Raw genomic sequence first — 15,518 nt, 5'->3', positions numbered from 1 at the left:
TGTGCAGTTTTATATGAAAAAACCTAGGATGCTTCTAGAAAATTAACTGCTTGAGCTATCTCAGCTTCCTATTCAGCTTATAATATGATAATTACCGTTTTTGACTAATTTTTAAGGTTGAGAATTTAAAACAAAAGTTAACAAATGGAAAACTTTCTATTATAGTTGTTATGGCCTTTCTTTCTTTTCTTTTTTATTGAAACCCCACAAACTTAAATAAAGTAATCCTACTGTCTTTACCACAATTATAGTGAAATATACTATAAAATATTTATTTTTTTAACTACATTGGCATTATAGTGGAGCCTTTGATTAGAGAGTTCAGGATTTGAGTATTTATGTATAAAGAAGATGCTGATTCCAGAACTTTCATCAACTGCTCAAAAAAATAAAAGTGAGGTATCTTCCAGTTATAGTGTATCAAGATCTGAGTTACATGTAGGGAATTTTCTGTGGATTCAGTTGTCCATTATGTTTCTAACCCTGTATGTTAAATATTGAAATACAAGAGAGGTGTTGAATTGAACAACTTTAGAATAGGTAAAGAAATACTCAATGGAAAGAAGATCCAAAATACATTAAAACCATCTTCAAGTTTTCCTAGAATGATCTGCAAAGTACAGTATTTGTCATTGGGAACATTCTTTCGTGGCTAAAAAGCAGATGTAAATTTATGAGTGATGGCAGTGATGCTGTCTTGATATTAATAAAGTTGTTGCAAATTAGAGCAGAACAATCAAAACTAGGTCAAAAAAGTAAAGTAAGTTAAATATATCACAGTGCTTTACACAGAAAATGGGGCTTAGTAAACTTAAAAAATGAAGAGCCAAAGTTTATTAAATAATTTATAGTAGATGTTGCTACATAACAAATCATCTCAAACTTAGTGGCTTAAAACAGCAGTAGTCATTTTATTTCTTTCAGGATCTGGAATTCAGGAAGGAATCCACTGGGCAACTTTGTCTTAGAGGTCTTTCATGTGATTGTGGTCAGATGGAGCTGAAAGGGGGGCGTGCAGTGGAACAGCTGGTATCACACTGTCTCTTCATGTTGTGTCAGGATCTCTTCATAGAGTCTCTTTGCAAGGACCAGTGGTAGCCTTAGGGGAATTGGACTACTTACATGGCAACTGAAGGCTTCAAGGAAAAGTGCTTCAGCAGGCAAGGTGGAAGTTATGTGCATTTTCTGACCTACCTAAGGAAATCATGCAGCACTACTTCCACCTCATTCTTTTAGTCACAGGCGAGTCACAGATCCTCCAAGATTGAAGAAGAAGGGATATAGAGAATAGTCAAGATCATCTTGTAAATGAACGGGTGAGATGAAAGGTATTGTTGCAGCCATTTTTGGAAAGTGCAGTCTGCTATAGTCAGGCCTCTGGTGCAAACAATTCATATTCCTCCTACATGGAAAATACTCTTGCCTTTTCCCCCCAAAACCTCTCTGACATCAGCTTGAAGCCAGTGTGGTCAGCGAAATCTGGTAAATTGTGGATGAAGCTCTTTAGGAGTGTTTTTTCAGGTATAGTTCCTCAAGTGTTAATCTGAAAACCTGTGAACTAAAGTGACAGGTTACCTGCTGCCCGTCCACCCAACATATAATAGTGAGACAAGCATAGGAAATACTTTAGACAGTCTTGTTCGAAAGAGAGAAAAAGAGAGGCATGCAGCAGTCAGTGGTCCATAACAGTTCTGCATTCCAGCAGGGTCCCGTTTGATGATTTCTTAGTTAGGGCTCATTCCCACTCCCTGGTTGTTTTCTGAGGCTTTTGGCTCTCCCCTCTGAGTCATCCTTCTTTTCCCATAAAAAAAATGGCCTGTGTTTGCAACTGAACAGCCTTCGTACCCTACTTCCTGCCTGTAAAAAGTTGGGAATCTTCAGGGCAGGGATTGGCAAACTTTCTGTAAAGGGCCATATAGTAAATATTTTAGCCTTTGTGAGCCATGGATTCTGTTGTAACTACTTAACTCTGCTGTTAAATGTAGCTTCCACCTTGTAACTACTCAATTCTGCAGCCTTAGGCAATATGTAAATGAATAAGCATGACTGTGTTCCAATCAGACTTTATTTACAAAAACAGGTGGATTTGGCCCCTAAGCTCTGGTTTGCTGGCCCTTGATCCAGAGGCCTCTTTTCATTTGGTACTGTCTCTGTCCTTTTAAGTGTAAACTCATAGGATTCCTTTTAAAACTGTGTGGGTTTCCCTTGTATCTATTTTAAAACAATCCACTCCATTAGACCAAAGCCCACATATCTTTTTGAGACATAACCTTCTCTATCTTGGGTTCCTTATGAGGTTACTGTGGGATAACACCCTTGAATCTTAGATCCTTAGACTCTTACATCCTGCCTCTTAAACAATAGAGCTTATGTAAGACATGTCTTTAACATCTAGAGTGAAACTTTTGTTTGTCTGAAAGGTTCTATGAAGTATACTACCTTAAATCTTTCTGCGGTCCTAACAAAGAATCTTATATTTACATTCTGGATTTGATCTATCCCCAGAAGTTGTTTCTTAAAGAATTCCTGGCTGGAAATTTACATTCCTTCCAAGTTGCACCCAAACAGATAGTTCATTTTTTAAGATCATCTTTGAGGAAATCTTAGCTAGGTCATCGAGTTTATTAGATACATTTTCCATGTGACCACAGGTGACAATTTTGTTCTTTTAACTTCCAACATTATTGTCCTCACTTACCTTGAAACTCTCACCAACAGTTTCCTTAGAGCCCTTTTATTTTTTCCACTAACACTCTTGGTCCTTCCAGGTTTTAGCAGTGGTTTCCAGGGCCTTCCAGTTTCTGTCTGCCCCCTAATCCTAAAGTCAGTACTGCATGTTTAGATTCTTATTATAGCAGTCCCTCACTCCCAGTACTGATATCTGTTCCCATTATTTGTGCTGCATAACAAATCTTTCAGTTCCCATTATTTGTGCTGCATAGCAAATCTTTCAAATTTATTATCTTTCTTTTTTTAAAAAATTGAGATCTAATTGACATCAAACTTAGTATCTTAAAACAGTAATCATTTCATTTATTGCTCATGATTTCTGTGGGTCAGAAATTCTAGAAGCCTTTGATGGGGTGGTTTTTTCTCAGGATCTTTCAAGTGGTTGCAGTCATAGGGGCTGGAGCAGGTACACTGTAGGAATGGTAAAGGAGAGAAAGGGTACAGAGCAGCTGGGTGGCCAGGCATCTTTCTCTCTTCATATAGTCTCAGAGCCTTTCAATGTGGTCTCTACACGTGGACTAATTTGGGCCTCCTCACAGCCTGGCAGCCTCAGGGGGAGTTGGACAGCATACATGACCTCTGAAGGCTTCAAGGGTGAGTATTCCAGTGAGCAAGGCAGAAAGCTACATCACTTTTTCTTACCTCCCCACGGAAGTCACACAGTGTCACTTCCTCCTCATTCTTTTTGTATAAGTTACCTTCACCTCTTAATAGGGCGATAATTAAGGTGATATTATAGGTAAACATGTAAGATGGGAGATAATATTTGCAGCCACCTTTGGAAATTAAAATTTGCTACAAATAGGAAACATCAAATAAAGAATCTTCTTACATGAGGTTTGTCCTGTACAAGGCTTCCTAAGTATCAAAGCAGGAATGCTTTGGGAGCCTATACTGTAAAAGCAACAAGAGACATAAAGGTTTTTTATTAGGCAATATTATAAATATTAAATATAAATATAGCAAATTTATATTAATTTATATGTAATATAAATTACATATTTACAAATATAAATATGTAGTTTATATTAATTTGTTCAGATATTTACTGAGCAAGGTACTGGCCTCTATACCTTATATTGGGGCCTTAATATAATGCCTAGTTCTGCATTAAACTAATGTCAGTCATGTCATTCGTGATGTCCAGTTTACTCATTTACATTATTCTGAGTACCAGCTAGATAAAAATCTGACTTACTCTATATCTTGACATAATTTAAAAAGTATACACATCATATGGATTCCTGGTTAATAGTCACTGGGGACTAAGATGCATGATATTATCACATGTAGAAGCAGTATAAATTATTTACTCTAGCTCTTGAAATGTAGTAGATATTTCATCACTCTTAAAATGGTATTTAAAAAAAATGTTTCCATTGTCTTGTTTTTTTTTTATTATTTAGCTTAACTTTCTCCAGCTTAACTTCTCTGAATATGATATTTTTTTATCTTTGTGATTCTCAGTGGAGGACAATTTTGCCTCCCTCAAGGGACATTGGACAATTTTTGGAGATGTTTTTAGTTATCACAACTGGGGGATGGGTGCTACTAGCATCTAGTGAGTAGAGACCAGGGATGCTGCCGAGCATCTTACAGTGCACAGGACAGCCCCCTACCACAAATAATTATCTGCCCTAAAATGTCTATAGTGCTGAGGTTGAGGAACCCTGGACTAGATGACCATTAAGATCTTGCCTGCCTCTAAAAGATTGTGATTATTTTTTACAGGTTGCTGTAATAAAGAATAAATACTCAGAACATACATGGCAGTGTAGTCCCAGGCATCTGCTCTTACAGCATGTTTAACCAAAGATTGATGGTGCAAAGCTTTAAGTTTCTTTTTATCCCCCATAGTATTCAATCCAGAGTTTTATTGCTTGATAAGTATTCTGTGAACGTCACACATATATGACCTTTCAGATTTCCTTCTCCCCCTCCAATTTTTTATTGTCATTATGGCTGAATCAGTGATTGGTTTTAGGGTAATTCTGTCACTTGAATGAATCTGAAAATAAGACTAGGTGAGAATTGTCAGTGAAAAAGGAGTTAGGAAGAAAAACTTTTTAGTAAGATGTATGTTGGAAAATCACATTAACTAAATATGTGTATATGTGTGATTCAAGTGTACTATACTGGCTGTGATAGTGGGTGTTAATTACAAATCTGTTAAATCTTTTTGTTGTTTTTTAGAAAAAAATTGCCTAATCGCTTTTCTAAAAGCAGCATGAATTTTTTTTTTTTCCCTTCAAGTACTTTCTATTTGAACTATTCCTGTCCACATTTAGCCTTTGATGCTCAATAATTCTTTTTGTGTTTAATGGAGGTTTTATTTTGGAATTGCTTCCTTGCATGAAGTACAGTTTTTCTTTACATAGTCCATGTTGCCTCATTTTCTTTCAGTATTCTGGATTTAGGGTTTCTTTCTAAATGTATATGTCATCAGAATTTCTCAGCTAATGTTACTGTTTTGATTTCCCCCCCCATTTCTAATGTTCTAATTTTCTCCTATTTCCCCCGTTTCTGAAGCCCATAATTTTGGGACTTCTAAACTGCATATAATGCTATTACTTATTGTGGGACTATAAATAGAATTCTTTTAAAGTATTACTTCACACGTAATTTTTCTGTTTACCAGAGGTTAGGAATTTTTGGTGTGTGTTTTGTTTCAAAAAGTTCTTTCTTCCGTTCCTCTACTTATCATAGGTAATTATTATTGTATAGATGTTGCTTTTCTGGTTAGTGTTACGATATCAATGACTTATGGTGAGCCATGATATATAAAATGACAAATTTAAAGATTAAAGCCCTTCACACTTCTAAAAAGAAACAAAAAAAGTATCGAACTCCCTTGTTTCCATAAGGATGGATATTGGGGACTTGGGAAGGTGAGTGAATATCTTGAATATCTTGAATATTTTTTTCAGAAAGCTGTCAACATGAGTCATTGATTTCATGGCACGTCCAGACAATCACGGAACCCGTTAGTGTTCAAGAGAAAGTTATTTAAAATATATAGAGAGAGTTGACTAAATGGCAAATGAATATTTCTGTATACTTTGCTTCCATGAAGAGTTGAGATTATAATGGAACAGTATGTTATGAATTCACAGATAATCTTAGTAAAATGCAGCTGAACTAAAATGTGGCTTAAGGAACAAAAAGGAAAGGAATACTAATTGAATCCATTTATTTGCTTAGTATTGTATGTAGAAAATTTGAGCTTGAAGTATTGCATTTCCTTTGAAAATTAATTTCATATATCAGCAGAACTCTCTTTAGGCATTTACTGCTGCTTAAATTCAATTACTGCTGCTTAAACTTACTGCTGCTGTATTAAATTCATTTTGGATTTATAGAATGTTCTTCTAAGATGCAGAAATATTCTTATTTCCTGGTGGTTTGGTACACTTATTGAATTACGTGTTACAATTGTATTGTTAATGTCTCAAAATAGAAACTGGTTCCCTGGGTGGTGATGAGATTTTTCCCTATCTATGCAAATTATGAATCTCAATTTTTCTTATAATACAGGATGATGAAGACAATAACTCGTCTTCACAAAGCTATGGTGTTTCTTGAATATTTCACAAGTAATTCTTGGGTTTGGAATACTGACAATGTCAATATGTTAATGAATCAACTAAACCCGGAAGATAAAAAGGCAAGTAATTTCTGTTTTATATTAGAAAACAAGTAGCATACTAATTAGAGTATGCTAATTAGCAACCTGAGAAATAATTGAGTATTTCCCCCAACCATTATACAATAAGAAATTTGATCTATTTATATTCTCCCATTAAAGCTTCAGTCATAATTGGTGGTGATAAAGTTGCTTTATCCTAGAATTTATAATGTAAGTATGAGAGTAGCAGAGGTATTTTCAAAGCATGATTGACATGTTGATTCTCTTTTTCTCTTTAATGCCAGATTCAAAGAGAATTTTGAATTCTTTATGCATTTTCCCCCCAAACACTCTGTTTTCTTTAAGTTTTAAGGAAAACCTCTCAGAAATTGCTTTTGTATACTCTTTTACTTTTTACCATTCCACATTTTGCTCTCTGTTAGTTTGAGACTAAACTCTGTATTTTCTTTTTAAGGTTACCTTAGATATTTGAACATGCATACTTAACAAAGTCTAAATTGAGCAATTTCTATAGCCTCTTCCTTAATAATATTTAGGACCATAAAATGTTTTAGCTCTGATTACCATCCTCATTAACTTATATGGTTATATGTTACTTTAGTTCTCTACTTAAACCTCATAATTAGAAATGATTATTTTGTTCAGTTTTACTGAGATTTAACTATATATTTACTAGAGTCTTTGCTATAAGATCTTCTCTTTAGGGTTATTTTTGTTTCTGCTTGAAATATATCCAGAATATGAGAATATGTTTGAGTAGCAGGTATGTTGGTAGTGAATTCTCAGTTTGTGATTATGTTACATGATTTCAGCACATTAAAGACAACTTTCTTTTTATATTTGTCTTATTTTCTTAGTGTTGAAAAGCCAGTCTAATTTGCGGCTGCTTTACAGTATCCTTTCTTAATTTAGCAAGGTCTAATATAATATTGATACTTCTACCTTTTCTTGGATAATGCAAAGGGTAACACCTATCTGCTATGTTGTTATGTTTTTTAATTCTGTATTTATGTTATGTGCCTCACAATCATTCCTATTGTAGTCTAGTCAATTAGTATTCATATAGGTTTACTGGCATAATTGTCCTTTTACTGCTCTTATTTCTTCCTCCATCGTCCATCCTCCTCTAATGATTCCAGACTTCAATCTGGAATCATTTTCATTCTGCCTGAAGAGTACGCATTAGTATACTTCTTCTAGTGTGTGTCTTCTATTGATGTCAGTTTGTATCCGTTTTTATTCTTCTGGGACTATTTTTATTTTTCAAAGATATTTATACTGGTATAGAATTCTATGTTAGCAGCTTTCTTTGAGCACTTGGAAGACATCTTCTCATAGTCTTTTGGCTTCTACTGCTTCTTTTCAGAAGTCAGTTGGTCAGACTAATGTTTCTTTGGAGGTAATCCACAGTGCCTTCTCTGGTTTTTAAAAAAATTTTTTCTTTGACTTTCAGCAGTTTTACTCTAATATGTGTAGATATATGTGTGTATATGTGGTATATGTGTGTTTTGAATCTTTGGCTTGGTCTCTCACCATTTTTGGAAAATTTCCAGCCATTGTCTTTTCAGATACTGCTTCTGTTCTATTCTTTTTCACTCTTCCTATGGGAATACAGTTGCACATATGTGTGACCTTCTCATAATATCTCATGTCTTAAGTCAAGTCTCCATTTCAGTGCACTGGTACTTTAGTGATTTATTTATGGTAGCTTTTTTATTTTTGGTCTAGAACTTGCTATTTTCAGAAATAATGGTAAATTAAATTGTGAATAATTTATTACACCAAAAAAATTACCTGATTGTGTGTGGAGGAGCACTGAGCAGTGTATAGCCCTCTTATTTTGTCATGAAATAGCATTTTTGTAAGGCTTTCTTTTTCAGATTTATCTACCCTTTTCATCAAATGGCCTACTTAAAGTTATCGAAATTCCTAAGCCAGCTTTCATAACATATTCTGTCTCTTGATGTCAATACTGTTTCTCTAGGAAAATTAATCTGTGTGGTATGCAGGATGTTCAGAAAGAAGAGATAGAGTGGACAGAAGGAAACTGGAAACAGGTGTATTGTTACATGTATAAAAGGAATACTTAGGTCTATTTGGACAATGGGATTTTGTCGGTTTATTTATTTATTTTTAATGGTGCAGGCTTCTTTCTTCTTCATGTACTCCTCTTTAAAAGCTGACATGAGTTTTTAGATTATCTTCTCAAATGTTTCTTTGTTTAATGGACGATATGAAATAAGAACTTTTTTGTGAATAGCAGTAACATTTAAACAATTAATACAGTAAATGTTTTGTAATCATGTCACGTGGAATTAGCCTTTAGAAAAAGTGTGAATTTTTGACTGGTTGTGAAAAAAATTATCCAAGAAAGTAACCAATAATTTTTTTGTTTATGTAGACTTTTAATATTGATGTACGACAGTTACATTGGGCAGAATATATAGAGAACTACTGTATGGGAACTAAGAAATATGTATTGAATGAAGAAATGTCTGGCCTCCCTGCAGCTAGAAAACATCTGAACAAGTACGTTCTTATATGGGTTTGATTTCATCTTGTCTTCCTTATGAAATATTACAATTTTTTCTAAGCTGATAAATTGAGATACTGCTAATAACATATTGTATCAATATTTAAGAAAAGTGGTTGCCTTTGAGCTGTAACTATGGTAGTATTAATTTAGCCTATGATTGTGGAACCTTACTATTTTCATCAGCTTATACTGTCCATTAGTAATAAAGTCAGGTGGAATTTAGTTTTAAATATCACTTTAATCTTCCCTTAATGCTAGTGAAGGAAGAAGTAAAGATATTAGGAGAAAATAAAAATATATTTTAAACTGGAGGTAATGTAAAGTTTCTTTTACCCTATTTAAATACATCTTTAGAAGAGGAAAAGAGGTATAATAATACATTATTCACTATAGAATTTTTTTCCTTGTTTATAAAATAGTTGTAATTATTCTCTTAGTCTCTTATAAAAGTAATACATACTAATTGTTAAAAAAAAAAACCTCAGAAAATAGAAAAGGAAAAATTACTATTAATCCATTATTCAGAGATGCAGTTAGTTTTAATAGTAATCTCTTTTATTCATAGTAATTTTTGTGTGTGTGTGTGTGGTACATGGGCCTCTCACTGTTGTGGCCTCTCCCATTGCGGAGCACAGGCTCCGGATGCGCAGGCTCAGCGGCCATGGCTCACGGGCCCAGCCGCTCCGCGGCATGTGGGATCTTCCCAGACCGGGGCACGAACCCGTGTCCCCTGCATCGGCAGGCGGACTTCTCAACCACTGCGCCACCAGGGAAGCCCCCATAGTAATTTTTTAATACAAGTTTTATAACAGTTTTCAAAAGTTTCACATTATTATTCTTGTGTTTTCAACTCTTTGAGAATTTGTAGGGCAGCTAGTTGTATAGATGAGGAAATGGAGACTTAAGAAAATTGTGTTTGACAAGGTCGTATTGTATTAAGTGGCAGGGCAAACTAGAATACTGATCTTTGACTCCTAATTCAAAGCTCTTTTGTCTACACCCATTGTTTGTGTGTTGTTTGGTTAACCCTTGAACAACATAGGTTTGAACTGCATGGGTCCATTTATTGATACATGTAGATTTTTTTCTACAAATACATACTATATTACTACACAATGTGAAGTTGGTTGAATTCACTGATGCAGAAACACGGGTAAGAAGGGCTGACTGTGAAGTTATACTTGGATTGTTGGAGGGTCGATGCCCTAACCCCCACGTTGTTCAAGGATCAACTGTAGTCCTATATCTTTCACTGCCTGTTGAAGTTAATGGAATTTATGTAACAGTATTGCATATCTAAAGGATTTATATTCCTTTCTAACACCATTAAAAAACATCAAAAATGTTTTGAAACATGAGCAAGATAATGTGCATGTTGCTCTTTTTTTTTTTTTTTTTTTTTATTTATTTATTTTTGGCTGCATTGGGTCTTAGTTGCTGCGCGCGGGCTTTCTCTAGCTGTGGCAAGCGGGGGTGCTCTTTGTCGCGGTGTGTGGGCTTCTCACTGCGGTGGCCTCTCTCGTCGCGGAGCACAGGCTCTAGGCGCGCGGGCTTCAGTAGTTGTGGCTCGGAGGGCTCTAGAGCGCAGGCTCAGTAGTTGTGGCCTGTGGGCTTAGCTGCTCCGCAGCATGTGGGATCCTCCCGGACCAGGGCTGGAACCCGCGTCCCCTGCACTAGCAGGCAGACTCCCAACCACTGCGCCACCAGGGAAGCCCTGCATGTTGCTCTTTGAGAATAGGAGGGTCTTCCTATTTAGAGCAAGTGCCATGTTTCTTTCATGAATGAGGACTTGTCCAGTTGGCTTTTGATCCTGTGACTGAAGGAGTAAATTCACTTGTCTGACAACTTGTAAGCAGCTAAAGATGTCCAAAAAATGTTTATTTTGTCTGTAGGATGACGTATATGATGAATCTACCTTTTTAGATTAGATAGGAAGCTCCGAAGTGCAAGAGATATGTCTATTGTACCTACTAATGTACTTGCTGACTAGCACAGTATAGGGCATACAGAAGGATGCTAAATAATACTTGTTAAATAAATAAATTTGCATCCCAAATGTAGTTATAAAAAAACTTTGCATTATTCATTATTAATAGAGGTAATGCATTGTTTGATGGACTCTTGTCCAGAATGTGCACAGTCAGGTTTGTTTGATGTTTGCTAACTTTCTAATTTAAGGACTTCTAGTTAGTTTTTTTTTTTTTAATAGATTTGTTTATTTACTTTTGGCTGCGTTGGTTCTTAGTTGCTGCGAGCGGGCTTTCTCTAGTTGTGGAGAGCGGGGGCTACTCTTAATTGCGGTACACAGGCTTCTCATTGCGGTGGCTTCTCTTGCTGCGGAGTACTGGCTCTAGGTGCACGGGCTTCAGTAGTTGTGGCACACAGGCTCAGTAGTTGTGGCACATGGGCTTAGTTGCTCTGTGGCATGTGGGATCTTCCCAGACCAGGGCTCGAACCCATGTCCCCTGCATCGGCAGGTGGATTCTTAACCACTGTACCACCAGGGAAGTTGCTTCTAGTTAGTTTTTAAATAAGTTACAGCTTAATATGGATTTGAATTTTGATTAGATTAAAACTGAGCATGAATTATCTGCTGTCCAACAATATTCTATTCTAGAAAATAGTATCCAGTACATTTCTTGATTTGCTTTTCAGGTTGAGGAACATACGTTACGGTTTCAATACTATCCTCGTGATCCTGATTTGGCGCATTTTTATCGCAAGATCACAAATGGCAAGAAACATCTGGTACTTTGTGGTTAGTCTGTGCTACAAGTTTCTGTCTTACTTCCGAGCATCCAGCACTATGAGATACTGAAGACAAGAATTTAGCATTAGAACATCTATGCATATGGTGGTCTAAATGCACAAAATGTAAAATGTACTTAAGTCATTTCACCTTTTGTCAAGACATTAAACCATCTTAACTCAGAGTGTGGAGTAAATTATGGAACGTTTTATGTAACATATGCTCATAAAAACCTAGTGAATACACTGTGGTATGCCAACTCAAATCTATAATAGCCACCAAAACCATGACTTAACATTTTGATCCCTGGGGAAAAGGGGTTGGGTGAGGATAGGAGTGGGGAAATAGGAACACTGACCAGTATAACTGTGCAATTCTGGAACATATTAATTAAAATATGCCTTAACATACAGTGATTTTCTAATTATAATATTTAGTGCAGTGGAAAGCATTTATTTGGACAGGAATACTAGCTAAGTGGTAGATATTTGATTCTTCAGTGTTTGATTTTTTTCATCAGTTCAAGTGGGTTTTAGTTTTGTTAAAATTACAACCAAACTATTTTCACCTCATCCTGTAAGTTATTGAGTAGTCTCAGACATGAGAGACACGTTCTCATTTTTCTTTCTCTGATTAGAGGTCTGATGCATATCATTTTTCTATAAGCAGTCAGTTGCTTTCATAATCAGAAGGCTATATATTATTATAGAGGCCCTACTGGATCTAAATGAGTTTGAGAATCATGTCAACATATGCTATGTGTTTTTAGAAGGAAAATGAAAATTCAGTAAGACAGTTAGTATCAAAAAGAACAGGAATACATTTTTCTTGACCACATTATGACCAAATGAAAATCCGTTCTGTGACATTTTGTTCATATTTTGAAGCTGGATGATTACTTGAGACTTTGACAAGCAGGTGTGGGTGCAGGGCAGAATTCACCATACTTATGCTCTCTGCCCTTTATAAATTTTATTAATAGGACTTTAAAAGGCTTATACTGTCTTTCCAATGAAAACTAAAAGTACATTACTATGGAAGAATGTATTTGCAGGTAGTCATAGCATTAAGAAAATGTTCTCGTGTGTAAACACATACTAATTTTTGACCTTGAGAGCTGAATTTCTTCCAGAAGAACAAAATAATACATAAAATAATGTGTATAAAATTAAAGAACTTTATTTACATACCACATAAAGTAGCAAACTGTTGAATGAGTTTAAAGATATCATTTATTTTTTTCTGCATGTGGTTTTAGCTTTTAGAAAGGAATTCATTATAGAAACAAGTAATAGCAAGAAAATCGATGTATATTTTAATGATACATTATAATTCCCTTTAAATCTTAATAGGTAACTCTCCTTACTGTTATAACACATTTGCTTTAACATATCAGCATAACATGTTCTAATTTAGCTGATCAAGTTGTACTATATTTAAATCATTAACAATGTATCTTGAATATGTTTAATGAAGTCAGTTCACAATACAAAAAGTTACATAGAACTTTACATCTTAATTTTCTTCATCAATTTAAATGCAATGTATAAGAAATTTATTTTGTTATTGTGAAAAAACTAAATGTAAAGGAAACCACCTTCTTCCATGCAGGTGTATAATCTTGAAAAGGAAAATGCTTCCATGTTGAAGCCAGATTTTCTGTAGTAAACCTTTTAAAACATTATTTTAAAAGAAATATGTATATAAATATAAATACATATGTATTCTTTGCAATGATACTAAAGTCTCTGGTTTAGGACCATACCTTGTGTAAGGTGTGAGAGACCATGGCAGTGTCTAAAAATGGAATAAATGATGATGCCTTTGATTTGAAGTGGCCCACAAAGTTAACTATAGATGCTGTATACATTGAGTACTGCATCTCTCCAAATACATTTCCATAATGTGTTGAAAACATGCTAACATTTGTATGATTTTTACACATCTGCTGAATATACTTAGAATCAGATGAATTGTCTTTGTGTCTTGCAAAAGAATCAGGTACAACTTTGGCAGGTGTGTGAAGCACATGGAATGTGATGTCTCTGAACTCTGTCAGTTCTAGTAATTGTTCTTGTAATCTAACTTAAAGAAATGATAACTGGGAGGGTGCTGAGGCCACTGCATTAATTTTGTGTGTTTAGAATTCTTCTGTCAAAAGAAAGCTAATGAATAAATTAATATGTCATTCTGGAACTTAAAGTTCTAAAATTAGTATAAAAAGTATATAGGTTGTTAATCCTCACCAACTTGACTTTAAGCTTAACTCAAACAAAGATTTTGGAAATCATTTGTATTTATGTCATTTGCTAGATATGGTTTTTAGTTCTTTTCTGATTGTGTTTTACACACAAACTCAAATTTTAACAGGATAGCCTGTTAAATAAATCTAATATTTCATTTAACTCATTTGATAAAGCTGATTTTTAAACATTGGGTTTTTTCCCGCTATTCACCCTTGATTCTTATAATTCTAACATATGCATTTGTCAGTCGTGAAGTCATTATAACTGTATTTAAACTTGACTTGGCAACATTAATATGTTCAAAAACTCAACACAGAGAAGCATGGCAATACATTCTTTGACTTAAGGATGGTATAAAATAAATATTTTCTGAATCTGTGTAATAAAGCTTGGAAGCAGGGAGGAAAAATCTTCTCTCCCTTTTTTGTGCTTGTCTGTAGGAACTGTTTCAGGGTTTTTTGCTTTTTGTTTTAAATGTAAATCGATAGTCTTTTATAAGAAATAAATAGAAGCATTATTGGGTGCCTTTGTTTGTAAACCAAAAAGTAATAAATGAATCCCTATATTTCCATTATAGTATTTATTGTATTTTTACAATAATTGTCCTGAAAATTACTCATGGGGTAATGTGGTTAGGATTACGGGAAACAGTTCTCATTTATACTTCTTACCTTTTTAAAGGTGTACTCATTACTTTTTATATCCTAATTTTATTGAATTCTAAATCTCTTACACAGCATTTTAGGGGAAGCATATAGGCAGGATGAATACTTTTTGTTAAAGTATCATTTTTATTTATTAGCTGGAATGAGGTGGTTTTTCTAAAAACAGTGCCAGGGTGTCATTAGGCTCCAGCTCCTCTCCTCCACATTGAATGATATTATATTAATTTATAAATACATTTGTTGTAATTTGTCTATTGAGTAAGTATAAGGAATCATTCATTAGTAATAGAGGGTAACTAAAAAAGGAGAGAGCTGATATCAGGCTGGGGTACAGGTGAATATAAATGTCCTTCCTAGCCAAGCTCTTCTAGGCTGACTCCAAGCTGTGACTTGAAAATATTAGCACTGACTTGCTCTATTTTGAGAAAAACTCCCTAATCTTTTGCATGAGAAGCTAGAGAAAGGAAGGTATACTGCATAACTTGATATAGAAATGTGTTAATTAAATTTACAGTCTCTGTGATAAAAGAAATATGAAATATTTTCTTATTGAATTAGTATTTTTATCTTGAGACATTTTCAAGTCATAGAATGAATGAATGCCTTTTTTTTTTATGATGGTACTCTCTTAGCATACATCTCTGCTACCCTTAAGATTCCTAAACAAATCATCTTTGTCATTTGAGCATATTTGTTAAATTATTCCTTTGATTTTTCTTTATTAAAGAAAATTTGAGTAACATTAAGTTTGACGTGCTCCTTTGCAAGTTGATGGCTGTAAGAATACATTTATAAAGAAAAATGTAAAGTGATAAATATGAGTTAAATATCTTTATGGTGGGCAAATAAGGCTATAATTGTCGTTTTCTTTCTTTTCTTTCTCCCTCTCTTTCCCTCCCTCCCACCCTCCCTCCCTCCCTTCGTCACAGATCACATACAATACCTA

General features: G+C 34.6%; 1 protein-coding gene across 3 annotated transcripts in view; it reads left to right on the top strand.

Annotated features, from left to right (window-relative positions):
- The window catches only part of FAR1 (fatty acyl-CoA reductase 1), a 74,095-nt gene extending 58,842 nt beyond the window's left edge, over positions 1-15,253 (top strand). For all 3 annotated transcript variants that reach the window (XM_079928428.1, XM_079928426.1, XM_079928427.1), the window contains 3 exons: positions 6,265-6,394; positions 8,778-8,905; positions 11,568-15,253. In XM_079928428.1, the coding sequence (XP_079784554.1) occupies positions 6,265-6,394; positions 8,778-8,905; positions 11,568-11,730 (421 nt within the window). In that variant the 3' untranslated portion in view covers positions 11,731-15,253. The remainder of the gene's footprint in view (positions 1-6,264; positions 6,395-8,777; positions 8,906-11,567) is intronic.
- The last annotated feature ends 265 nt before the right edge of the window (positions 15,254-15,518 follow it).

The sequence above is a fragment of the Stenella coeruleoalba genome (genome assembly GCF_951394435.1).
Source record: "Stenella coeruleoalba genome assembly, chromosome: 8".
NCBI lineage: Eukaryota > Metazoa > Chordata > Mammalia > Artiodactyla > Delphinidae > Stenella > Stenella coeruleoalba.
Note: the sequence above shows the minus strand (reverse complement) of the source record. Positions and strands in the feature narration are given on the sequence as shown.